The sequence below is a fragment of the Thunnus maccoyii genome, chromosome 20, assembly GCF_910596095.1.
Source record: "Thunnus maccoyii chromosome 20, fThuMac1.1, whole genome shotgun sequence".
In the NCBI taxonomy this organism is placed as follows: domain Eukaryota; kingdom Metazoa; phylum Chordata; class Actinopteri; order Scombriformes; family Scombridae; genus Thunnus; species Thunnus maccoyii.
The window spans coordinates 26,968,112-26,995,113 of record NC_056552.1 but is presented as its reverse complement, the minus strand read 5'-3'; the positions used below and the strand labels follow the sequence as shown (position 1 = coordinate 26,995,113).

Sequence of the window (27,002 nt, the reverse complement as noted above, 5' to 3'; positions counted from 1 at the left end):
ATGTTGCTACAGAGAGGGTTTGAACCCAGGAAGAGACAGAAAGGTGTTTTCTTGCAGAAAGAAAATATGGTCACTTCTGGCTCCAAAAATCAAACATGGTGATGGTCAAATCCAAGATGGGAATGGTCAAATCGCTACACTCATAGCTTCAAAACAGCAGTTCACAAACCAATGGGTGACATTAAAGTGACCTTATCCATATTTTTTTACAGTCTATGGTTACAACCAATCATTTAAATGTTTAGAACAAGTCCAATTTGATGTAGAAAGAAAACTATTTTAATTCTAGTTTTGCATTCTTCAACCACAGATTAATAAATAAGGTCCATGCGTGGGGACCCAGATGGATCACTGTGGCAGTTTTTTGAGGTGGTAATATAAGACTGATGCTGAGCAAGTAAGGTTTTGTCACAAGCTGTGGAGAATTGCACAACTGTCTGTGAAACATCATCACCAGCCCATATGTGGTGCACCAATCTTAGGCAATGTCGGTCCACCCTCTACAGCATTAACAGAACCCATCTGCGGACCTGTGGTGGCAGAAGCCCCTCAACTCAATTTTGATTCAGTTCTTCTGACAAACTGATGTGAGCTCCTTTTAGTACACTCTAATAAGCAAATAAGGACTGGCATCTCAGCAGGTTTCTGATAATCATAGTATGACCCCTGTTATTCTGACTCTCTTATACAGTGTTTGCATATGGTATGGAAAAAAACAAGCTCATTAATCACCTGGGTTAAGAGCTGACTTGTCTGTGCACCAACTCTTCAAACGCTATCATCTTGATGGGAATGCATCTGATAGAACAGGATAACACCTGATAGGGAAAGGCAGAATACTCAGGATTCATTCTATATGCAGACACTTAAAGATTGTCCAAGGACTTGGAATAACGTGTGTGTGTGTGTGTGTGTGTGTGTGTGTGTGTGTGTGTGTGTGTGTGTGTGTGTGTGTCTCATCAGGCGCAGTGACAGCTCTACCTCCCAGACATGTTGTTAGGATGCAGGGAGAGATTAGCATACACATACTGCATTTCCCATGAATACAGTTGTCAAGATCTGTCACTGCTGATGCTGACACCACAGAGCACACAGCATTAACCCGCAGACTTACCCCCTATCACTCCTCTGGACAGCAGACCAGCGGACGAGAGGAAGAAGAAGGATGTAAACAGGGAGAAGTGTAAAGAAAAAACAGGGGGAAGAGGTGCTGAAATAAAAAGAAGTATGGAGGAAAGGCAAGGACAGGAAAGGAGAGAGAAAGAAGGAGAGGAGGACAGAAAAGAGGGTTAAAGACAGGCTTAGATAAAGGGAGTTGGGAAAAATGTAGACAAAAGGTAGAAAGGAGAAGGGATAAGAAAGGAAAAGAAAGAAACGGGAATGGAGGAGAGGAGGGGAAAACAGAGGGGAAGTAGTGAAGGAGAGTACAAGAGAGGAGAGGATTAGTTGTGTGTCATCGTGGAGTGATCACACACAACCCTCATCCATCACAGACCCAACAGGAGGGAAGCCCTGCAGTCTTATCGTCCACTCCACTGCTACTGGTGGCTGACATTTTTATGTGGAAAAGCTACATATTGGGCTAATGCCTTTTTGTGTCTTCTGTAAAGCACTTTGAATTGTCTTGTTCTTTAAAAGGTGTTATCTAAATGAACTTGCCTTGCTTTGCCTAATAATGTAAAGTGGAAGCAGTGTAGTGACAGGCCCAGAGAGGAAACCTTGGCAGACTGTCACCAGTGCATCACTTGCATGGTTATTGCTGAATCCACACATGCTGAACAGTGTGCCTGAACAGACACCTTCCTGCACTGAGGAGCATCCCACTCCAGGTGTCAGGCATCAGGGTCAGCTAGCCTATATACATGAAGGATAACGAACCCATAAATATAAGAGGAAAAGTTTAATTCTTTCGAAAACATTTTGCTTCATTTGGCCTAACAATCTGTCTGTGTAGGTGCAGAAGCACACACACACGGACCCAATGACCTCTGTGTTAAAGGCATATGGATGTCAAGGAAACACTGGACAGAACTAAAAACCCAGCCTTCTCACCTCCAGCTATGGGAGGAAAATGGACAGTTTTGGAAATTAGCAACTTTGTTTTTCTTTTCAGATACAAACAGACCATCCAAACTTGGATGGGCCACCCTCCCTTCTTCTGCTAGCTCCTATCTCTTAAGTCGTAAATTTTGGGAGAAGCTCCATTCCTCTGAGTTGCTCTCCTCCTCTGTTTTCTGTTATTTATGGTAAGTGTCTGAATTGGTCAGATACCACTAAAAACATATGTATCAATATGTATAGACTTGACCAATGTTCACTTTCTGTTTTAGAACTATTAATTAGATTGATATTATGGAAATTAAAACTCTGCTTCAAAATTTGTTAATTAAAAGTCACACATATTATTGCATTTGATTTATTTGATATTAACCAGTGTACGTGTATTATTTATCTATGGTTTGATTGCTAGGATAATGCTACCTTAATAGATTTAATTACAGTTTAGAAAATTAAGGTTTATTGATTTTATTCTGTACTTGTACTATGTGGTTAATCAATATTACAATTATTAAGTTTTTGACATTGATGACAGAACAAGTGAGTGTTCAATTTGCAAGCACGTAATTTTCAGATATCCGATAGGAGTAAAATTATTCCCCTTTAAAGATGGAGGGAAGTTTTCTCTCCACAAAAAGTAATTAATTAGTAATCAATGCAGTCCCTCAAAAGGGTGCCAAAGGATCCTCTTTCTCCAAAATCATGCCTCCTAACTATAAGAAGTTCTACAACTCTTTGTCTGCCTCTTCTTCACTCATGACCTGTTTGGCTGTTGCTCCTCTTCTGTTTTTTTTTTTTTTTCTTGCTGCTTCTTCTGTGTTCCTCTTGGCCCTGCAGCTGGGATGGCCTGGCATTGTGGGTGTTTTTTCTATGGCAGAAAGCTGAGAGCTCCAGAAAGAGACTCAACTAAGAAGCAAAAGAGTGCAAAGATGCCTAAGCCACAAGCCCAGCCATGCCATTTGACATGTCTATTATATTGTAATCTCCTATTTTTATTGTGTAGTTAAACTTTTTAAAGACTCTTCCAAGGACTCTTCTGATTAGTTTAGAGCTCCATGCATCCAACTCTGCAGCCTGCCACTAAATGCACTGAGACTGAGACTGCGGTTGAAAAGTAAAAAGTACGTCCTATCGTCTTTTCCTAACCACTTTTCCTTAGAAAACTTGCTGACATGGAAAACGTCACAAGGTCAAGGAAAGATGTGAAGGAGAATTCATAAGGACTTAGGAAAAGACAAGGGCAGTGCTAATGTTACGCCCCTGAAACGGGGAGAAATAATCACAAGAGTGATACGAGTGATTTCTTCAGTGAGAGCGTTTACTCGAATGAATAATTGAACATATACACAATCTACAAATAAACATAGGCTACCCTGCTTAACAGGCTGGTTACAGTAGCATACATACCCTATTCAAGTTACACAAATATACAGTATTTCTTTGAGACATAATTCTTATTCTCTCTACTGTTACTGGTAAATAATATACTGCTGTAACTCAGTAACCTCTCATAACCTTATAAAAGTTACTAAATAGACAATACAGAAAAACTGTGTAAAATACATTTACATATATAGACAATTGGATTCACAAAATGGCGGAAGCAATTGGCGTAGTTACGGGTTGAACTCTGCTAACAAGCGGGAGCTAGCTCGCCAGACACTTTACCATACTCGGCAAACTTTACTTTAACTCACTTGAAATGTTACACATACATTCACTTGACACTCAAAACATATTAGAAAATTTATTACAACCACCTTAATAGTGTCAAATGCCGACAACATACCTGAAACGGGGAGAAATAATCACAAGAGTGATACGAGTGATTTCTTCAGTGAGAGCGTTTACTCGAATGAAGAAAACACCGCGAGTTCCCCTGGATACGTGGGTGGAGACAAAAGCAATCGATCTCACGCTGGTGGATTAAGACTACTTTGCGGATCACTGATAATACAATTATAGCTGAACCTCTGACAATAAAGGATGAAATGAACAATGAATTAATTAAAGACCTTTTAAAATTTTAACCTCTTTTGACATAATGAATTCCTACTTCTTTTTAACCCATTTTAAACACATCTTATAAATTGTTTCTCATGACTATGATCTTTTTAACCTTATCACAGCATTTTAAGTGTACTGTCCTTTTTAAGCTTGTATGGTCCTTTTAGTGCATCATTCTTTTAACTTATCACATACTCCCCTACAAAATAAATGTCGTCCCGACATTAAACCAATTAATTAAACAATTTTCTCTCCTTTTCTTTTCAATCTCTCATGAGCTTGACAATGAAGGGCTCCTGTGAGTTGGTACACAAACAAAGGTCACAGTCTGATGACTCAACAGTCCATAATCACAGGGCTACAGTCCATATTCGGTGACTGGCCAATGCATAAACTGTCTATCAGCAGTTTTTCAACAGTCCATTAGTTTTGCATGGCAATGATACACAGTCTGCAAATTGTCCATGACAATAGTTTTGAAACAGTCCATGAATAGTCCATGGCAACGGTCTGTGTGAACAGTCTATGTATTGTCCATGGTGTTCGTCAAACTTAGTCAAGTCTGTAGGCTCATGGTTTGCTGGAGTCCATACATGAAGGGGGGCTGGAAGTAGTATGGCTGAAGGGGTGGTAGCCATGGGACCAGTCCTGATGCATGGTAGACAGGTAACATCTGAGTTGCTGGCTGGATACTGTAGCAAGAGGGGATGCCAAGCTGATCGTAGGTCATACGTCTCGGTGGGTGTCTCTCTCTTTGTGGCAGCTGGTAGGATGACTCCTCAGGTTCAGCAGCACTTGACGAGGGAGAGGCATGTGGTGAGTGTTCATCAGGCAAATTTCCAACAGGTAAGTCTATTTCCTCACCAGGCAGGTTTTCAGCAGGTGTGCTAGACTCCTCCAGCTGATCTTCCCCAGGAGACTGTGCTTGTGGTGCAACAGGAGCTGGCATTTCAATTCTCTCTTCCACTGGTGGGCGCCTATGTTCAAGCGCCATCCTCGATTCACCCAAGGTTTCCTTTCTTTCTGCAGGCACTGTGGGGGCTCGGAGTGGCTCATGATGGAGTTCATACTCATCCCCGCTGTCCTCATCAGATTCCTGAGTTTGAGATGCAGGCTGGTATTTCTTTTTCTGTGTCCCTTTTCCATTTTTTGTAAACTCTGGTGATGTCTCGAAAGGTAAGTGATCACAGGGCATTAGCAAGTTTCTGTGCAGAACTCTGGAGCATCCCTTACCCCTTTCTGGTCTCACTTCATAAATTGGCAGGTTAGACCCCATTCGTCTCACTACTGTGTGAACTGTGTCCTCCCAATAGTTCCGGAGTTTGCCTGGTCCTCCCCTGGGTGTCAAGTTTTTGATCAGGACGCGCTCACCGGGTTGTAGTGCTGAACTCCTTACTTTCGTGTCATAGTACCTTTTGCTCCTTTCAGCAGCCTTCTGAGCATTTCTGTTAGCAATGGCGTAGGCTTCCTCCATACCTTGTTTCCATTTCTCCACATAGTCTCGCTGGTCACTGGAGCCTGATTCTGTGTGCAGTCCAAAGAGCATATCAACTGGAAGCCTGGGTGATCTCCCGTACAGAAGATAGTATGGCGAGTAGCCTGTCACTTCACAACGTGTACAGTTATAAGCATTCACCAGTTTGTTCAAGGACTCTTTCCAGTTTGATTTCTGTGCATCAGTCAGTGTCTTGAGCATCTGTAACAATGTCCTGTTCATACGTTCCACTTGACCGTTCCCCATCGGGTGATAGGGCGTTGTCCTGGACCCAGCCACTCCGCTGAGTTTCTGTAACTGACTGAACAACTGATTCTCGAATTCTCCCCCTTGGTCGTGGTGGATGCGAGAGGGGAAGCCAAACTTCAGGGCGAAGTCATTGAAGATTAGGTTGGCAGCAGTTTTCCCTGACTTTGATGTGGTGGCGTATGCTTGAGCAAAACGCGTGAAATGATCAACAAGGACAAGGATGTACTCATATCCGCCTTTGCATCGGTCAAGATGGAGGAAGTCAATGCATATCAACTCAAATGGCTGTGTTGTCACAATATTTGTCAAGGGAGCTCTTGTGTCATGGCAGGGTTTTTTCTGTTTTAGACAAGAGCAGGCTTTAGTCACATAGTGCTCAATGTCTGATTGCATGTATGGCCAGAAGAAACGGTCACGTACTAGGGATACTGTGCGATCAGCGCCTTGGTGACCCATGTTATTGTGCAACTCTTCCAACACCTTTCTTTTGTATCTTTCTGGCAAGACCAGTTGCTCACGGGCAGTGGTAGTTCTGTACAGAACGCCATCATCATCTATTGTCAATTTGTCCCATTCCCTGAACAAGCATTTCGTCTTTGGACTGAGCTCTCTCAGCTCCTTAACTGGTGGCTTGGAATCTGACAGTTTGCACTCTAGCACAGGACAGATAACTGGATCAGACTCTTGTGCTTCTCGTAACTGTTCTTTTGGTATGGGGCTGATAGATGCAGTGGCTGGCTCACTTCCAGCTGAAACTGACATGGATACAGCCGTGAGTGACCAAGTTGCAGGGGACTCTTTCTGTACCTCAACAGCTTGGATGGCAGCAGTGATGGTGTTAGGTAGCAGTTCCTCACAATATTCTCTCATTAGTGACTCTACATCCAGCGGCATTCTCGACAAAGCATCAGCATCACTGTTCTCCTTCCCTGGTCTGTACTTGATTGTAAAGTGGAAATCAGCCAACTCTGCCACCCACCTGGAAGTGGTTGCGTTCAGCTTTGCAGTCGACAGGATGTAGGTGAGCGGGTTGTTATCACTATACACAGTGAAAGTTGGAGCATAGTACAGATAATCGCGGAACTTGTCAGTGATTGCCCATTTTAAAGCCAGGAATTCTAGCTTGCCTGCATGGAGGTGATAGTTCTTTTCAGCTGCCGTTAACGAACGAGAGCCATAAGCAATGACTCTAAGCTTGCCATCTTGGTGTTGATACAGTACTGCTCCCAAACCTTGGTGTGATGCATCAGTGTGTACAATGAATGGCTGAGTGAAATCAGGGAAACCCAACACTGGTGGATGGAGTAGGCAGTCAATCAAATGTTCAAGTACCTGTTGGTGCTGATCTGTCCACTTGATCAGTTTATTTGAGGGCACAACATGACTCACTTTCTTTAGTCTTGTTTTTATTTCTCTGCTGTTGACAGAGACTTCATCTGTGTCTGCTTTTAGAAGCTCATATAGACAGCTGGCTTTTCGTGAAAAGTCTTTGATGTACTGCCTGTAGTAGGTGAGTAAACCAAGCATTTTCCTGAGTTGGCCCACAGTCTGAGGTCTGATATCTTTTAGTGCTCTAACAGCTTCGAAGTCGGCTGGATCAACTTTACTGCCCTCTGCAGATACTATTCTGCCCAGATAGCGGACCTCAGGCTTGAATAGATCACATTTACTTGGCTTGAGTTTGATGCCGTGCTCTCTGAGGCGTTGCAGCACTTTTTGTACATCATTCACATGGTTGTCAAAGGTTTTACTGAAAACCAGTGTGTCGTCCAGATAAGGAATGCAGATGTTATCCCGAAGCCCTTCCAAACACTCCTCCATACAACGTTGGAAGGCCGCTGGGGCGTTCATGAGGCCGAAGGGGATGCGAATCCACTCATAAAGTCCCCATGGGGTAACAAAAGCTGTCAGTGGTCTGCTTTCTTCCGACATAAACCCCTGGTGGTAGGCTTTCCCCTGATCTAAGAGAGAAAACCAGGATTTACCACCTAAACTGTTCATGATGTCTTGGACCCGAGGGATAGGCTGACGATCAGGATGGGTCTTCCTGTTCAGGTCTCTGTAATCTATGCACAGCCGAAGGGTGCCATCTTTTTTTCGCACACACACAACGGGTGAGGAGTATGAGGAGTTTGACTTCCTGACCCAGCCTTGTGCTATTAGGTCGTGGAGGTAACCCTTCATTTCCTGGTACAGGGGGCTAGGCACTGATATATATGTGCGTTTGACAGGTTCAGTGTCTTTGAGGGAAATGGTCATATGCAACTTTTCAATACAGCCGATATCACTGTCTGACTTTGAGAAGGAATGACACTCTTCTCTGAGCATCTGTTTCACTACCTGTCTCTGATCCTCACTAAGGTGACTAAGATCCACTGGTGGATCCCACTGTTCACTGGCACTACTTGTGGGCTTCATGCTGGTGTGACTCACTGTGGCTGGTGTTGCAACTTTCTCAAATACCTGGGCGGGCAGGACTGTCATAATGGTTTGTACTGTGCCAATTAATGTGCGCCCTGGCAAAACAATGTCATGGTCAGTTGGGTTAGAAACATCAATTGTGATGACTGGGAATACACCTTTCCTGACTCTGACTAGTGTGTCATAAAACTCAAGACCATCTGGCCATTGTGGGTTCAGGTCTGGCTGAAACAGCATGGTCATGTTCTCTTTGAAGGGCTGTGTAGCTACACGACAGTTGATTTGGATGCTGCTGTGTTTTGAAACTGCAACCTCCTCTTTCTTCGTTTTTACTGCATACTCATCTTCTTGCTCTGCGCTAACAGCCTGTATGAAAGCTCTCACTTTGTTTCTTTTGAGGCTTGGGAAAGCTTTCCTCACTGTGTGATACCGTTTAGTCTTTTCAGTCTTTGTCAGGATGTGCTCAATAACATTGAAACCTATGATGGGATGAGACAGGTGCCAGCCTTTCATTATAAGCACTGGAATGATCAGTTCTTCTGCTTGGTCAGTTTCAGAGGCTAGCCGGAAAACTGTTTCAATCCATCCCAAGTACGGCATTTCAGTTCCGTTTGCGGCAGTCAATGTCAAGTCATCATGTGAGTCAAGGATCTCTGAAACATCTCTCAGCCTTGTGGTTGGGAAGTATTCCTCTTTCCATCTTTCATCAATTACCGACACCTGAGAACCTGTGTCCCATAGAGCTTGCAGGTGGTGGCCATTTAGGTAACATTCAACAAGACACTGCCTGCCAACTAGCGAGGTGACTTTGCGGGGGTGGCCAACTCGAGGTAGGAGGGGCAGAGTATCAGCAATTTTCCCTTTGCAGGAAGCCTTTCCACCGGCGCTTGGCAGGTGAGTGCATTTTCCTTTATGCTCAGCCCAGTTTTGGTTTTGACATGTTTTGGAACAGTACATTGTCTCTTTGCAGGATGAACATCGTTTCAATTTGTCAGGTGAGTCTGCACTGCCACAATTTGCACATTTCTGGGACTCTTTGCTAGTCACGGTTAGCACCCGTCCCGTGGTGGTAACCATTCCCTGTTTAAAGGAGCCTCCCTGGATGGTCTGATTCCTCTGATTTTGCATCCAGCCTGAAAATGTTCTCCACTTCCACATCGGTAGCAGTGCATGCAGCGTTCATTCGCTCCTGTCTGCTGGCAGACAAAACATCTCCGTGGAGCACGGACAGAGTGATTGGTGTACTGATTCGGTCCATACTGTGGCCGCATTGGAGCAGGTGTTTGAGGCTGGTTGTAGCTGCTGTAATACTGCTGCGGTGAAACAGATGGCTGAGGGTCCCTATCTGGCCTAACTGCAGGTGGGGCATAGGACTGTGGCTGGAACCTAGTCTGATGTAAAGTTTCTTTGATCTGGGCTATCTCTGCACTGAGACCTTTCAGAGAAGCTACACCTGTCTTAAGCTCTTGTATCTCTGTTAACAGTTCTGGGGAAATCCCTGTTTTGGTTTCCTTCACAGAGCACTTAGCAGGTGACCTATCTTCTGACTGCACTACACTTACACTTGTGGCTGACTGTTGGTTGCTAAGCTTCCTTTTGTTTCTCCTTTCAGCCTCATTAGCACAGGCAACATTTAACCTCTCTAGCAGAAGCTCATCTGAGGTCTCAGTATCTAATAGGAGAGGCTGCATGTCTATCCTGATACTTTCATTCTGGAGACCAGTAAGTAGTGTGTGTAAACACATGCGCTGGACTAACGCTGGATCATACTTAAGCCCTGATTCTGACTCTTGGGAAGCAAACAGTACTTTCTGCCTCAAATCTAAAACTCGCATGAGGAAAGTCTGAGGAGTGTCTTTGCTGTTCTGTGCTTCAGAAGCTAGCTGCTTGTAGAGCTCTGTGGCGCTCTTCTCTTGGAAGTGGGAGCGCAGGATGCGTCGGAGTGTGGGGAGAGTCAGGTGGGGCTTTCCTTCCAAATAGCTGCGTAACTGTGAGCCGGGAGATATAGCTCTAATTACAGCATCTACTATTTCTATTTCAGGATAACCTCTGTTCAGTCCATTCTCAATCTGATGAGCGAGGCTAGAAAATGTCAATTTATCTTTCTGGCCTGCTTCGCCTATTTGACCCGAGATTTTGAAATCTTTGCGCCAGCATGGGCTCGGCTGCTGCAGCTGAGCACTGACCGGGGGCTGCATACTGACTGGTGGGCTGACAGTAGGTTGGGCCTGGCACTGAGACTCATACCCAGCAGCATTAACAGGGATGGACTGCTCAGTTTCCACTCCTTTACATTGCTTTACAGTTCTCTGCTCCTCTATTTCCCTCTGAGTCCCTGCCCTTTCCACATTCTCCTCAGTTTGTACTGCTCCGTTATCCGTGCCCATGGCCACACCTGCAATTTTGTCTTTCAGCAGCAACAATTCTGACATGCCGTCATCTTCTAACTCTGCCACTTCTTCTCTTTCAAGATACTTCATTACATGAGTCACTAGTGATATGCGGGACTTTCCTTCAACATTTTCTCTCCGCTCTCCTGAGATGTTAAGAAAATCACAGACTCCGAGCAAATTTTCTCTAGTCAGGGTATGTAGTTCTCCTACAACCTCTTCCTGTAGCTCTTCCAAGGCTGTCATCATGTCGACAGGGCAGGAGCAACTTTTACTGTGCAGGAGTTGACTCTGAACTGGATGGCCTTTAATGTCCCTGATGATCTCTGACTGGCCTCAGGTGACGTGTACTTAACCACCAGCTTCCAGCTCTCCTCAAACAGCAACACGTTCCTCACTACCACCTGCCTGGGTTGTATTGTGGGGGATTTAGCTACCACAGGATTCGGCCGCCAGGTTGTGGACACCGGACATCCAAGGAGCAATCCCAGCGGTGCCTCCAAAATGTTACGCCCCTGAAACGGGGAGAAATAATCACAAGAGTGATACGAGTGATTTCTTCAGTGAGAGCGTTTACTCGAATGAATAATTGAACATATACACAATCTACAAATAAACATAGGCTACCCTGCTTAACAGGCTGGTTACAGTAGCATACATACCCTATTCAAGTTACACAAATATACAGTATTTCTTTGAGACATAATTCTTATTCTCTCTACTGTTACTGGTAAATAATATACTGCTGTAACTCAGTAACCTCTCATAACCTTATAAAAGTTACTAAATAGACAATACAGAAAAACTGTGTAAAATACATTTACATATATAGACAATTGGATTCACAAAATGGCGGAAGCAATTGGCGTAGTTACGGGTTGAACTCTGCTAACAAGCGGGAGCTAGCTCGCCAGACACTTTACCATACTCGGCAAACTTTACTTTAACTCACTTGAAATGTTACACATACATTCACTTGACACTCAAAACATATTAGAAAATTTATTACAACCACCTTAATAGTGTCAAATGCCGACAACATACCTGAAACGGGGAGAAATAATCACAAGAGTGATACGAGTGATTTCTTCAGTGAGAGCGTTTACTCGAATGAAGAAAACACCGCGAGTTCCCCTGGATACGTGGGTGGAGACAAAAGCAATCGATCTCACGCTGGTGGATTAAGACTACTTTGCGGATCACTGATAATACAATTATAGCTGAACCTCTGACAATAAAGGATGAAATGAACAATGAATTAATTAAAGACCTTTTAAAATTTTAACCTCTTTTGACATAATGAATTCCTACTTCTTTTTAACCCATTTTAAACACATCTTATAAATTGTTTCTCATGACTATGATCTTTTTAACCTTATCACAGCATTTTAAGTGTACTGTCCTTTTTAAGCTTGTATGGTCCTTTTAGTGCATCATTCTTTTAACTTATCACACTAAGAGAATCTAACTGCACTTACACTGGGCTATGTAATTATGCAATGGTGGCTGATGGTGGCACTCAACGAATGTCACTTTTATATTTTGAGACAGTACATTTACAAAGATATTAAATTAATACACAGTTTCTGACATGAAAACACAGCATTTGTATTGTGCTACTTTTACACATTAAAAAAACACTCTGATGTCTTTAAAAAGGCGTCCAACCACTCCATCATATTTTTTGGCCAACTGGTGGTTCCACTCGATGAATCTGAGGTTCATCTTAAGAGCTGTGGCCGTTCACTTCCCCCTGAAGCGGTAGATGTTCTCTTTACAAGAACACCAGGCTCTCTCAATATGTTGTGTATGAGACCTGTCTGTAGATACACAAAGTGTCGCCTATGGTTGGCATGATAATGGATGGAACCATCTTATGACAGTCTTTGAAAAGCTCTCCAACAATCTGTGATAAAAACAAAACTAATAAAAACAAACTACTGAAAATTAAACTGAAGCTAAACCAATTTCGACATGAAATTCAAAAATAGTATAGAGTAACAGGCTAATTCAAAAGAGAAAAATATAATATCTCTAAAAGGAGAAAAGACCTCCAGGCCACCGCTGACTTAGGAAAAATAATTGAAAATATATTTATAAAGGCATTCTGTCCTTTTTCATTTTCTTGATAGCTTCTTTTTATACATGCAAAGCATCTCTTTAGGGGTCCAGAAGTTAAGCAGAAATTACTTGGAAATTAGGCAGCAACAACTCATTTCAATTTAGGGGTCCACTCAGTAGAAATTAGACATAAACTAGTTGGAAGTTAAGCTGGTATGATCCACAGACGCTAGGCAGAAATTACTTGGAAATTAGGCAGGAACAACTCACTTCAATGTAGGGCTCCACTCAGTAGAAATTAGACAGAAACTAGTTGGAAATAAAGCTGGTATGATCCACAGAAGTTAAGCAGAAATTACTTGGAAATTAGGCAGGAACAACTCACTCCAATTTAGGGCTCCACTCAGTAGAAATTAGACAGAAACTAGTTGGTAATTAAGTTGGTATGATCCCCAGAAGTTAAGCAGAAATTACTTGGAAATTAGGCAGCAACAATTCACTTCAATTTAGGGGTCAGTTCAATAGAAACTAGACAGAAACTAGTCGGAAATTAAGCTGCAACAACTCACTCATTTACCATGAAACTTGAGGTGAATGCTGGGGTAATTTTGTGGTAATTTCAACAAAATTTCAAGTAACTTACTTATTTATTATATATATATTTATCTACTACATCTACTTACCATGAAAGTTGAGACAAATTTTGAGGTAATTTTGGTGTAATTTCAAAGAAGTTACTAGCTAATTATCACCTAATTACCATGAAATTTGAGGTAAATTTTGGGGTAATTTCAAAGACATTTCAAAGAAGTTACTTGCTAATTACCACCTAATTACCATGAAATTTGCGGACCCGTAAAATGAAGTGTTAATGATTTATCTTTTTTTGGAGCAATGATTTTGATGTCTTGCATGCCTTACCCACAAATGTTCTGGTCTAATGCCTTATGAATCCCTACCATAAGCGCCAAAATCAGGCATGACAGATTTTTCAATCTGAGGAAACATCTAAAAGTAGTCATTGATGATGACATTCCAGAAGACATGAGGAAAGCTGACAGAGTCTGGAAGACAAGGCCTTTTATGGATCGCATTCTCAAAGGCTGCTTGCTTCAGGCTCGACCAGAATGTGTGTCAATTGATGAGCAGATAATCCCAGTAACAGGAGCCTGTCCATTTCAACAGAATGTGCCACTAAAGCCCAATCCAGTTGGCATGAAGAACTTTGTGCTGGCTTCAGCAGATGGCATTGTGGTGGAATTTGAAGTGTATCAAGGTGCAAACGAGTTCACAGGTTCAGGAAGCGGAGGGACTGGCTTTGGGAGCTTGGTCATCGAACATCTGGCTAAAACTCTGCATCCTGGTACAAAAGTATACTGTGATCGGTTCTTCACAACCATGAAAGCTGTGGATCAAATGCTGTGGAAGCAGGTGTACCTGACTGGTACAGTAATGAAGAACCGTATCAATAAAGCACTGCAGAAGCTACCAAGTGACCAAACCATGAAACAGCAAGGAAGAGGTGCCTCAGCATCAGTTACCAAGGGAGATGGGAAGGTATGTGTTGTGAAGTGGTATGACAACAAACCCATTTTGATGCTTTCTGCTGTTCATGCTGAACAGCCAGAAGACACCTGCCAGCGATGATCCAAGAAAGACAAACAATATGTGACTGTCCCACGACCAACTATTGTCTGCGAGTACAACTCCAGGATGAGTGGGGTTGACTTGGTAGACAGGATGATGAGTTACTACCGAATGAGCGTCCGAACCAAGAAGTGGACTATTCAGATGCTAATGCACTTCACTGATCTCGCTTTAGCCAACAGCTGGCTATTGTATCGCAAAGACAACACTGGATGTAGTACACCAAGAAAGGGCATAATGCACTTCCTTGAGTTTCGCATGACAGTGGCTCAGGCATACTTGACCAAGTGTGACACTGATGTCGAACATGTACAGGAAAAAAATGCACACCTTTCGCAACAAGGCAAGAGACATGAGGTCACTCCAGTACCCCATGTCAACTTCTGCTGCACATCTTCCAGACATGGTCAATCTGAAAAACCCAATGCGTCGCAGAGAAAACGGCTGCTCTGGGAAATCTTGTGTGTTACATGTAGTATGTTCCTGTGCTTGCAAACTGAACGCAACTGTTATGCAGCATTTCACACAGGCCAATAGGTGTGATAGACTGTTCCTACTGAAAAAAGGACATTCCTAGTTTGGAGTATGGAGCAAGGAAAATTACAAGTTACAAAAGTCACAAAGCTTTTACATAGGTTGCATTGTTTGCATTTTTGTTTTTGCACAGCCATGTTCGGGCATTGAAATGAGAGGTTTTTGAACAGTTTTATACTTTGTTACACACCATTCCTATGCTTGCAAACTGAATGCAACTGTTTTGCAGAATTTCATATAGGCCAATAGGTTGGACAGACTGCTCCTATAGACAAAAAGGAAATTCCTAGTTTGGAGTAGGAAGCAAGGAAAATTCATACAAAGGTACAAAAGAACAAATCACAAGGTTTTTACAAAGGTTGCATTGTTTGCAGTTTTGTTTTTGCATAGCCATGATCTGGCATTGAAATGAACAGTTTTGAACAGTTTTAAACTTGAACAGTGACAATGAACAATTAACAGTTTTATACTTTGTTACACACCATTCCCATGCTTGAAAACTGAATGCAGGCCAAGAGGTTGGATAGACTGTTCCTATAGACAGTTTAGAGTATGAGAGAGTGTGAAGCAAGGAAAATTCATACAGAGTTACAAAATGTTGCACAAATGTTGCATTGTTTGCAATTTTGTGTTTGCACAGCAATGTTCAGGCATTGAAATAAACAGTTTTATACTTGGTTACACCCTGGTGACTTTATTGTGTTATACAGTAAAATAAACCCATGGTCCCCATATGAGGACATAATTTTTCTCAAAAACTACTTCCTGGTCAAATAAAATGCTTAGTTTTCAGTGGTCAGGTCCTACTAATCCCAAATAGCTAAGAGAAATTAAAAATGCATACCAAACAAAAGCTTGGGTCTCAGGAGGATAATACTTATACTTTTTTGTAGATTTACAGGTGGCATGAATGCCCAGGTTTATACAGTGAAACAGTTTGTAATAAAATCGCCCTTCTCATGTCCATCACAGCTGTTGGGGCATATTTATTTTAAATAGCTAAAAGTCTAAACTCTTTCTCCTCTGCACGGTTTCCTCTGTAGGGTTTCCTCTAACCTGTCAAGTAATTACAGTTTTCAGTTTTGCTGTTTAACCGCAATGTCTGTAGTAATAATAAGTTTATCTAGTATAGCACCTTTTACAGAATAAAATTCATAAAATGCTTCACACGAATAAAAGTTAAAATTAAGACCATAGAAATATACAAACAATTAGAACATATGCCACAGGTTTAAGTTAACATAAAAACAAAACACAGGCAACAGAGGACCCCAAGAAGAAAACAAACGATCACTTCACATCACACACACAACTCAAGGTGACACAAAAGCCAATTTAAAAAGATGGGTCTTCAATTGTTTTATAAAAGCATCTATGGACAATGCAGACCATATGTCTAAAGGAAGAGAGTTCCATAGTGTTGAATCCACAATTGCAAAGGCACGATCACCTTTAGTTTTCAGTCGAGAGCAAGGGACAGTCAGTAAGTTCTCGTCAGAAGACCTAAGTGACCTACTGGCGATATAGGGATGGAGAAGATCACTGATGTACTCAGGTGCCTGTCCATGCAGGGTGCTGTACATGGCAACAAGAACCTTAAAATGAATCATTAACTGGATGGGAGGCCAATGTAAAGAGCTTAAAATAGGTGTAATGTGAGTCATCCCGCTGGACCTGGTTAACAGCCTTGCAGCAGCATTCTGGACCATTTGCAGATGGTTCAGAGATGACTTGCTGAGACAGGTGAAAATGGCATTACAATAGTCCATTTCTAGCTCTGGTTGTGATACGACAGACTTGAGTTTTGCAATATTTCTTAGATGGGATAAACAGTCATCAGTGATTTAATATGTGGATCGAAATGCATAGCCTGGTCAAATATAACACAAAGATTTCTTAAGTTAGACCAAACAGCTGAGGAAAGGGACCAAATACTCTTGGCAAACTTGGGAGCAATACTATCAGAGGCAATGATAAGAACCTCTGTCTTGTCAGTATTAAGCTGTTAGAAGTTATTTGTCATCCAGTCCTTAATGGCAGTCAGACAGTTGTGCAGCACAGTTTGTTAGGGTTATCAGGCTTCAAAGAGACATAGAGCTGAATATTATCAGTGTAACGGTGATAGGAAATATCACTAAATTTGCTGATAACCTGACCTAAGGGAAGCATATGAAAAGCAAACAGAAGTGAGCTGTTTGGCAACAACTTTCTCTAAAATTTTAGAAATAAAAGTAGAAATAAAATGTAGTGACATTACTGCATGCATGGAAGCGTTTCCATATACTGAATGCACCCTCTCTAATCATTCACCAACAAAGACCACGCCATTTGTGCAGTATTTTACAGAATAGTTTACTGGGATTGGCAAGAAGATTTGGAAAAATAGGATGAGGGTCAATTGTGGTGGGATATTTGGGGTTCAGGAGAGGGGCAAAGAGGTTCGGTCACTGGGGAAGTTGGTCGAGGCCATATGCAGTGGGATGATAGGGGACAAGGGGAGAGATGAAAGTGGGTCGATGGGATGGGGGGGATAAATAAGGGCCGGTTGGAGTCTAGTCAAGGCTGGAGCATCTAGGAACCTGAGGGTGGAGACCCAGGGTGAGGGCACGTCTCGATGAGCTAATCAAGTTACTTCACTGGACGAGGTGAGAATGGGCTCTTTGGATACTACTGAGGTGGTTATGGATATAACTATGGTAGGATTGGGAAGACCAGTAGCTGAGGATTTTAATTGTGTGGTCTGGGATTCCTTGTTGGAAATGGTTGAAGTGACTCCTATGCAGAAGGAGTGACCGGAGTATAGTTCGGGTGAAATTCCTGATTGGACAGAACTTGGCAGAGATGGTGGTTGAACCAGAAGCATGTGGCCACTCTGCTGGATTTGGTGGTGAAGAGTGGGCCTTGGGGAGAAGCATGGTGGGCTAATCTCTGGTTAATATAAGTTTGATTGGGTTCTAAAGGGCTCAGGTATGAGTTTAAATGGAAGAGAAAAATGGGATGAGAGAGACCAAGTTGGTCGGTTTTGCTTCGTTTGAGGTTAAATCTGAGGATGTCTGGTGAGTGGATAGAAATGTTGGGGAGACTAGCGTGCCATGAATTCAGAGCATCGTAAAAAACAAAAAATACAAGGAGGAACATGGCTTCAAGGGTTGAGTCAGTGAATGGGGATAAGTAACCCACGCAAAGGGTTTGGATACATCGGATGAGGAGGTCTGCAGTCAGGGGTAAATGTTTTGGTGTAAGCTGAGGTTCCGCCTTTCTTAAGCCTTTGATTAACATGTTGACATGAGAAATGGAAGGGGCTGGAGCTCTGGAAAGCAGTTTAATGAAGAAGTTTATACCATTCAGGTACACTTGGATAGTGGATGTTCTGACTTTGTGAACCGAGTGGGCTTAAGTGATGAAGCTGGTTAATGTTACAATGTCAATGGATGGAAAAGGACTATATGGAAGGTTTTGAAACAGCTCCATCTTGAATAGTATGATGAAAGAGTTTTGGTGGCGAGACTATTTATGATTGCTTATTACGATGTGGTGACCAGGTGGAGAAGCTGAGGGTTTAGGTGAAGATTGTGTCTGAATATGGAGGGACTATTGTTGGATGATGATCCAAATCTGCTACCAAGACTTTGAATTTCTGAAATGAAAAACGGGCAAAGGAGTCAGCGATGGTATTTTTGTAACCTGGAACATGGGCGGCACGGACGATGAATTGGTGCTGGGCTGAGATTAGGGTCAGTCTGTGTATGAACTTCATGATGGAGGCCTGAAAGGTGAGAATCTGAGGCAAGTACTTGGTCCTACTGTTTTCTCCTGGGAAAGGGGAATGCTGAGCTGGAGAAAGGCAGACTTGAAGGTGGAGAGACCATACATTGGGGGTGAGGATGGCAGAGTGACAGTGAGGATGTCGTCCAGGAGGTGGAAGACGTATAGGAGTTTGTGGTTATTGAGCAGGATCCAGCAGAGTTCTTCAGAAAGAGAATCAAATATCTTGGGGCTGCTCTTGCACCCAAAAGTGAGACGGACAGCGAAATAGTAATGACCTTTCCAATAAACTCCAAAGAACCTCCAGAAATCTGGGCGATTGGGCAAAACTTTTAAGGCACTGGTGATGTCGGCTTTAGCCGTGGCCAGCAAGACAGATGAGGTTAGTGGTGTGTGTTATGGGTGCGTAATGCATGGAAAAATCAGGACTGGGGATGAGGCTGTTGATGCCAGGGGTAGTGGTGCCATTGGTAGAAGAGAGATCGATGATAAGTCTCTTTTTGCTAGAGTATTTTCTGGTAGTGATGCCGATAGGGCTGATGCGGTAGATTGGGAAAGGTGGGCTAGTAAATGGACCTATTATAAAACTGTTAGTGACTTCTTTGGCCAGGAGCTTGTCCACTGTTTTGGGCTCAGCAAGGGCGGACTGGAGGTTATGGCAAGTGAATGATGATTTGGGGAAGACCTCGATGCCTGGGTGGGGTGGAAACTGAAGGTGAAACTGTGAATGAGAAAATGGATGAACTGGTGATCAGGGTGGTCCCTCAGGGCGGACTCCAGAGCATGAATGTTTATAGGTGTTTCAAGGTATCAGTGTAGTCATAAGGCATGCTTGGTGGGGTTCTGGGGGCACCTAGACCTGGTGTGGGCACCACCACAGAAAGAGCAGGTATGGAGAAAGCGGCAACTTGAAATGTTGTGACCCAGGTCATTAAAATTATTGCAGACCATTCTGCCACCTTGATAAAGGACAGGCCTTCCCCTCTTGTCAACCCCATGAGGAGTCGGACCATAGCCTGACGGTGGCATGGTAGCTGGTAGGGGGTTGGTAGTGATGGGGAGTGGTGATGCGGCGGGACCAAGTCTTGAAAAGATGAAAGGAGCACATGTGGATGGGGCAGAAGGATGCCACCAAACCCCAGAGCCAAATCCAAGATGGTAGACAGGTAGTCATCAGGCTTGGCCCTGCAGTCGGGGAAGACTGAGCAGATGGTGTTGCGCTACAGAGAAAAAGCAAAGGCAAATTCAATTGCTATGAGTTCCATGGTACGTGATGGTGAGGGACGCCTGAGCTGGGCTGCACCGTGGGGTGTTGAGAGCACCCTCGGACTAGCGGTAGTGAAAGTGGATAGCTGGAGAAGCTGAGCGAGGTCAACATAATTACCTGACAATATCTGCTGTCTGAGGGAAGGTGAAATGGGGGAGAGTCATATGGCTAGAGGGGGACGGAAGATGGTCCATGATAGGTAAGCAATCGTAACTTAACTTGAGATAACGTGTCTGTCAAAGTGCAAACAAACGGTCGACAGAACTGATACGAGTGGGAGAGGAAATGTTTAGAAACACATATATAGTTGTACACAGGTGAATGGCTTATAGAGGCACATGTGATTTGGATTAATGAGGTACAGATGTTTGAATTTGTGAGAGAGAGCGGGGCATGGTTTTGTTCCTGAACTTTAGTTATAATAACTTAATTTAAAGTAAACCATTAAAGGAATAACATTTTGTTGTTAGTTGTTGCCTGATTGGACAGATAAGCCTATTATCCATAGACAGGAGTTTCAGTGTTACTGTGTTCGGGGACTTAATGGTAGGTTCTTCACAGAGGTGAACTTTTTAATTCCTCAGATACACCTGACCTACGCTTTCATACCAGTCCATTTAAAGGGTCAGTTCACCCTTTTTTTCCCTCTCTTACCTCCATTTTATTTGTCCAGGTTTGGAGATTTCGGTTTCTGGGATTTTTGCCTCAATGTCAATACTTTGGCTCCTTAATGAACTTTGTCAGTTTAATATATGTGCTCTATGCATTTTTTATTACGGAAAAATCTCTGTGCTGAAATGTGAAGAAAATCCTGAAATACTGGAGACAGCCACAGAAACTGCTGCTGTAAAAATAACTTTGCTGTAGTGATGGGCAAAAATGAGTTAACAAATCTTTTTGAACAAATCTTTTTACTGTCCAGTATGTACCGAGTTAGCCTGTCGAACATACCGTGTGCTCATGACTTTTACCACTCATACCACCCATACCCACTCACTGTTCGTAGGGTACTGCTCACGCTGCCTGCCTGCCTGCTACGGTGGTGCAGTCGCTCAAAACATGAATGAGCACCAATGAATGAGTGGGAATCACTTTCTCGAACAAGAAGAACCTTGAGTTGAGACAGCCTGGCAGCTACTCACTGAATGAGATCAAATGAACAGTTCTTTCGAACTAGGACATATGAGTGAACGAGAAGCGATTTAATCGGACTCGAGTCGAGACAGACGGCAGGTTAAATTGAACGAGACTGAACGAACTGCTGCTCTCTTGAACTAGGAGGTCTGCTACCTGCCCCTCAAAAAGACTGACAGATTGTTAGTCAGTGTCACATCACATTTCTGTAACATTGTATTGAGCTTCTATAGCCTACCTACATACAAGTGGGATACTGAATCCATGCATTTAAATTCATATTTTATCTTTATTGCATTGAAGAGAAATTTTGTGGGGCAGGCAGCGCTAGCTGTCAAATGTGCATGTACTATAGCTGAGTGTCACAGAGAAACTGACGGCATATTTTGCAAAAAGTATCAAAACTCAAAAGGTTCAATACATTTACATGTATCAACTCGAAGGAACCGATACTGTAAAAAGAATCGGTCCACCCATTACTACTTTGCTGCCTACATCCTTAATACATCCATGATCTGTGTGCCTCTATTATGTGCTGTGCAATATATTTCTCCCCCTCCCTCTGAGGCTTCAAGTAGACTAAAGTTCCGCTCTCCCACATTTAAATATCAGATTTTGCCACTTGTGTAGACATGTGAGTGAACCTGTGTAGATCAGAGATCTGTGCATGGCGCATGAAGAATAGAGAACAGACCCAAAACTATGGCACTTGCGCTCATGAGTCGCTGTTGTGTTCACTGTTGCTAGAATGAAAACAAACGAGACTCATGAGGTTTTCTGTAAATTATACACATCCAGTGTGTTTTGGAGTCTGTTTAACACTGAATATTGAGGGAAACAAATCAGCTTTCTTTCAGCTTTGGGGGGAATCTGATGTTGTGTCATTTATAAATATTAGGAGGGGGTCAAAACTCCATGTGTCATATTTTGGGGGAGGTGGGGGGATACATGAACTCCCATCCCCCGCGGTGATTATGTGCTTGTGGTGAAAAATATTACTTCATTACCAAGGTCAGAATTGAATTTAAAAAGGAATATAAGCTACCAGTCACAAAACTGAAATGAAATTGTCACATTGAGAATGCTTGCTCACGCTTACTCTCCTGGATCCCAATAACTGTATGAAAATAAGTGTTAAATGTATGCAAGATAGGCATAAAATGTTAGTCCCACAAATCTACTACTGTACGTATCATTTTGTTTGAGTTTGTGAATGATGCATCGCTTGGTTGTTTTAAATATTGCTGCTGCAAGGAATTGTGGGATGGAATTATCTCCTTTCCTTTCTTAAAGGATGTTCAAGTGTACCCTATGCTAAAGGAGATAAGAAAGGAAGCACTGAAGCACCTTTCCTTAGCATTTAGAGAATTCAACCAGCTTTTATTGTGTGTGTATGTCCACTACATGGCCTCAGCTAGTCTGAGACTGGATTCAGTCTCCTGAGAGGCAGTGAACCAAAGCTGTTTCACTGAACCTACTGCAACAGTTCTTATCTGGCTGTTACTCTGGCGACCCTCGGATCACTGAGTCTGCTTACTTGGTACTTTACGGGAAGTTCCTCATCATCAGCCCTTCATCACCAAGGAAATAAACTTCGCACAAAAAGTAAGGAAATTTGTGTTTGGTAGATTATTTCTTTGTTGTAACAATGCTTCTTGGTAATAAATCTTATACCATTGGAAAGCCTGTTTATTTCCCTCTTAAATGGTGCCACATTTGTAAGGAACATGCATTTGTGGGATGAGCAGCAGAGCTGAGTATGTGGGTTGCACCCATGAAAAATTTGCCAAATCCTCTCTGCCAACACCAAACAGCTTACTCTGCCATTGACTCTCGCTCTCACTCTATCTCTCTTTCTCTCTCTCTCTCTCTCTCTCTCTCTCTCTGTATATATATATATATATATATATATATACAGCTTCCTATTCTAGATTTATAGCCAAGTCGTATTTGTCTATTCTTTTATAACAGAGATGGAGGTCACTATATTCAGAGTTCATGACTTTCAGATATAAGACAATGGAGGTGGTGCCCCTACAATTTTTGAGTGCATAACATTAATTTCAAGTGTTTCAGAACAAAGCATGAGTACATTGGCACATTCCAGCAACATGTGATAGATGAACATGTCACTCCAAACCCATGGGTATTCATCTGCTGCTTTAACAGCCTCCCCTTTGGTCTCAGGCTTTCCACCGGAGTGTGGAACTGGCTGCAGGGATTTGCTCCCATTAAGCCACACAAGCATCACTGAAGTCCAACACTGATGTTGGGCAATAAGGCCTGGCTCACAGACTTTATGGACCTAGTTTGCACCAGGAAAAACAGATCCAGACCAAAAGTAGACTTAACAATGTCTGTGTTACCCAAATGTGCCAAAAAAGTGACTTGGTTTACACCATCTCTGGCCTTATTTGTAGTAACACAGAGCAAAATATTTTTTAAAAAAATGTAATGAAAACACAAACTCCTTCATGATATATTGCATTTGGTACTTTCCGACATCAGTTGTGTTTAATTTGCTATTTCAAGCCACAGTAAGAATTTGTGATCCAGTAAGAAGTGATCCTGACCAGTAGCCTGTCAGCAATAGCCTGTTTTTGCCTGCCAGCATTTTGAACGTAGGAAAATATTGCATAAGCCTGTAAAAGTGATTCATGTAAGTTGAAGATCCAATTTGTATACTCTAAAAAATATGATCACCTCATGAATGTGCCAACATAGTAATGGATAGGTGAACATTTTTCAAGACTATCTTAAAACAATCCTCATGTGCCCATATGAACATTGAAACAGTTTCTGGTCTCTGTAATTGTTTCTCCTGTCCATACTGGCTGTGAAAAGGGTCCCCTCTTAACACTATTCCAATCCACAGTCAGTCTGTGCAGAAACTGTGATTACCCTGCATCGCAGCAAAGAACAAACAAACACTGTCTGGGGAAACAAAAAGCGCGAAATTTACACTAAAATGGTTGTAATATTGGGAGATACAAACCTGATTTGTCTAACTACTCAGATTAGCTTCAATTGTATTTTTACACAAAAAAGGACTGTGGATTTTGACCATCATGGCCAATAATTCTTCCATGTTCCTGTTCATATGGACATGTGTGTTATGTTGTAAAATGTGACCTTATCCTCTAACATCAATATTAGTATAATTCAGAACTTTAGGGACTCCAAAGCTTCCACACATTTCTGACAAATGATTTAAAGACTTCATTTTTGTGATCAAATATTGTAATTGTGTTTTTGCTGCAACAGAAAATGAATGTTTGCTCACTCAAATGTGACTTACTCCATGTGAGGGTTTCAAAAAGCAGAATGACAATGAGTCAGTACATGGGGTGAATGGATATCTATGTGTGTGTGAGAGAGTCTGGTCTGTATGTCTAAGCCAGTCCCTTAGAATCATATGGCGCCATCTACACGCACACTCACACACACACAAACTTCCTCTTCCTCAGTAATGGGCTGGAGTGCCAGAAGCTGAAGTACAGAGCAAAGAGAAAAGTGGTTTCCAGGACAACGCTGCTGACCTCTGGCACTTGCTGTCCATGTTGGAGGCACTAAGATCACATGGCACATTTAAAGAACAGTTAGTTGGTAGACCAATATACAGTATATCCAGCCAACACATGAGAAAAAAAATCTGACAACAAATTTAAATTAATCAAAAGTGGTTTGTAAGAGAAATGTGGGAATGTGTATTTGTTTATACCCTGTAATGTCTGTGTGTGTGTGTGTGTGTGTGTGTGTGTGTGTGTGTGTGTGTGTGTGTGTGTGCGTGCGTACGTGCATGCATGTCTGTGTGTTTGTGTGTGTGTGTTGGGGTGGATGTAGATGAGTTTTCTCAGTGCTGTAGGGGAATGGGCTGCGGTTGGCTGGCCTGACTGCAAACTGCTCTGTGGAAAAGAACGACTTTTTAAATTACCCATACATCACTGTCACCACAGCCCAGACTACGACGGACACACACACACACACACACACACACACACACACACACACACAGAGTCATGTTTTCCATCACTTCAGAGGACATTACATTGACTTACATTCATTTACTGGAGACTTATCCCAACCATACCTATAACAACTACTTGCCTAACCCTAACCCTTACCCTAACCTTAACCTAACCCTAAACTTACATTAACTTTAAACCAAGTCTTCACCCTAAAATTAATGATTTAGGTTAAGGGGTTTCCTTCTTGTCCCCACAAGGGAGGCGAGACCCCACAACATGACTGTGTAAAGAGATTTACGTCCCCACAACATGATTTACGCCACCACCAGCCCCCCTACACACACATACACACACATACGCACATCTTCTATCTCTCTTCCATCCTCACCCAACAAACTCAATCCCATGTTTACAGACATGCAAACACACTACTCTGCAATGCATACCTAAACCCACCCTTGTATGTACATGCACAAGGGCAAATATAGAAATATGGATACTAATACTGAAGCTGCCTCTATGAAAAACTGTAAATGATAGATTTATGCACTTAATACCCACAAATAAACACATGTATATCTCAGCAATAACAGTGTAACTGCAGAACCATCAGCAGCTGGCAAGTCTTTCTTCATTTCTCTCCTCTTTCCCTATCTGCTTGGCATTCTCTTCCTCTTCCTCCTCCTCCTCCTCCTCCTCCTCATCTAACGAGCTGGATCTTAATTGCAGGTAATTAAACTGCTCATGGCTTACAAAACAGGAGAAGTGCTAGCAGCAAATGTGTCAGTAGTAAAACAGTGAGACATTACACCACTAAAGGCTTGCAGGGGTTACAGATGGTGGGCACACAGAAGGATGTCACTTAGTTATCTCTCTTGTTTTTCCTCTCACTCAACTTGTAATTAGAATATCAGGACATGTGGAACGTATACTGAACACCCACTGTGTGAGCATGCAAATGCACATACCCATATCAACTGCACATGCTGCTATCTGAGCAGATTTTCTTTAAGTGTTTGAGTGGTTATTACAGTTGATATGCAGCAGAGGGCAACAGAGGCCTGGGATATAATGGAGGAGCAAAGTAATGTTACTACAGAGACAGTGGATAGAGGGTTGGTGGATACTTTATAACTGCTATCTCTTAAATAAACACAGTACAAAATGTTACATAAGATTTATGCTTCTAAACTGATTTACAGATGTTGATAGTTGTAAAGTTTGTATGTCTTTGTACAGTCTTGAAAAATATGATGGAAACCCTATTTATGAGTTTATTTAGCTGTAAGGTAACCTTTTTTTCCTCTGTCCAAAAAATAACTCCACATGCTCCTTTAGCCTCATAGACTTTAGTAGCTCGGTAGAGAAAACAGGTCAGAACAGGTGAGTTGAGGATTTTGAGGATTTGAATGTTGAGAGGGATGGTAGAGTTCCAGAGAGATCCTGGGGATTTGTAAGAGTCTGACATCATTGGACTTGAGGCAACATGAGGGGGTAGACTGTTGGAGGACATTAGAGAGGTAGAAAAGAGCTAAGTTAATACATTGTAGGTAGTGAGGAGGATTTTATAGCTGATTCAGAATTTGACAGTCATGGAGAACAAGAGTAATGTGGTCTGAAGTTTACTAAGGACTTTGATTCGGCAGATGGTGAGTGTAGAGCAGACAGTGGCAGAGAGGGTCTTTGAGGCTCTGTTGTCAGTGTACAGGTGAAAACGGAGGTCATGCCAATGGAAGATCTGACCAAGAGGTGATATGAACAGGATGAAGAGGAGGGGACAAAGCAAATAACCCTGGGGAGTACCATGGGAGACAAAGGCTGTGGCATATTTACAGTTGTTTTTGATTATGAAATTATGTCTGTTGGAGAGGACCAGGCTAAGAACTGATGTTTTTTGATGATTCTTATGTAATAAGCAGGTCAGTCGCTGGACATCACTCATCTCTACTGATTTCTACCAATACTTGGTGAGTTGTATTGTTGCTCATTGTTGGCTGACGTAGACA

The 27,002-nt window shown here is 42.4% G+C and overlaps 1 protein-coding gene across 1 annotated transcript; it reads right to left on the bottom strand.

Annotated features, from left to right (window-relative positions):
- Nucleotides 1-3,355: 3,355 nt before the first annotated feature.
- LOC121887483 lies at nucleotides 3,356-10,575 on the bottom strand. The gene has a single exon (XM_042398279.1). The coding sequence runs from the start codon at nucleotides 9,386-9,388 to the stop codon at nucleotides 4,622-4,624; it is 4,767 nt and encodes a 1,588-aa protein (XP_042254213.1). The 5' UTR covers nucleotides 9,389-10,575; the 3' UTR covers nucleotides 3,356-4,621.
- Between the last annotated feature and the right edge of the window lie 16,427 nt (nucleotides 10,576-27,002).

What these genes read in the sequence shown, in the direction of transcription:
- LOC121887483 (XM_042398279.1), bottom strand. Translation starts at nt 9,388, where the DNA reads ATGTGGAAGTGGAGAACATTTTCAGGCTGGATGCAAAATCAGAGGAAT.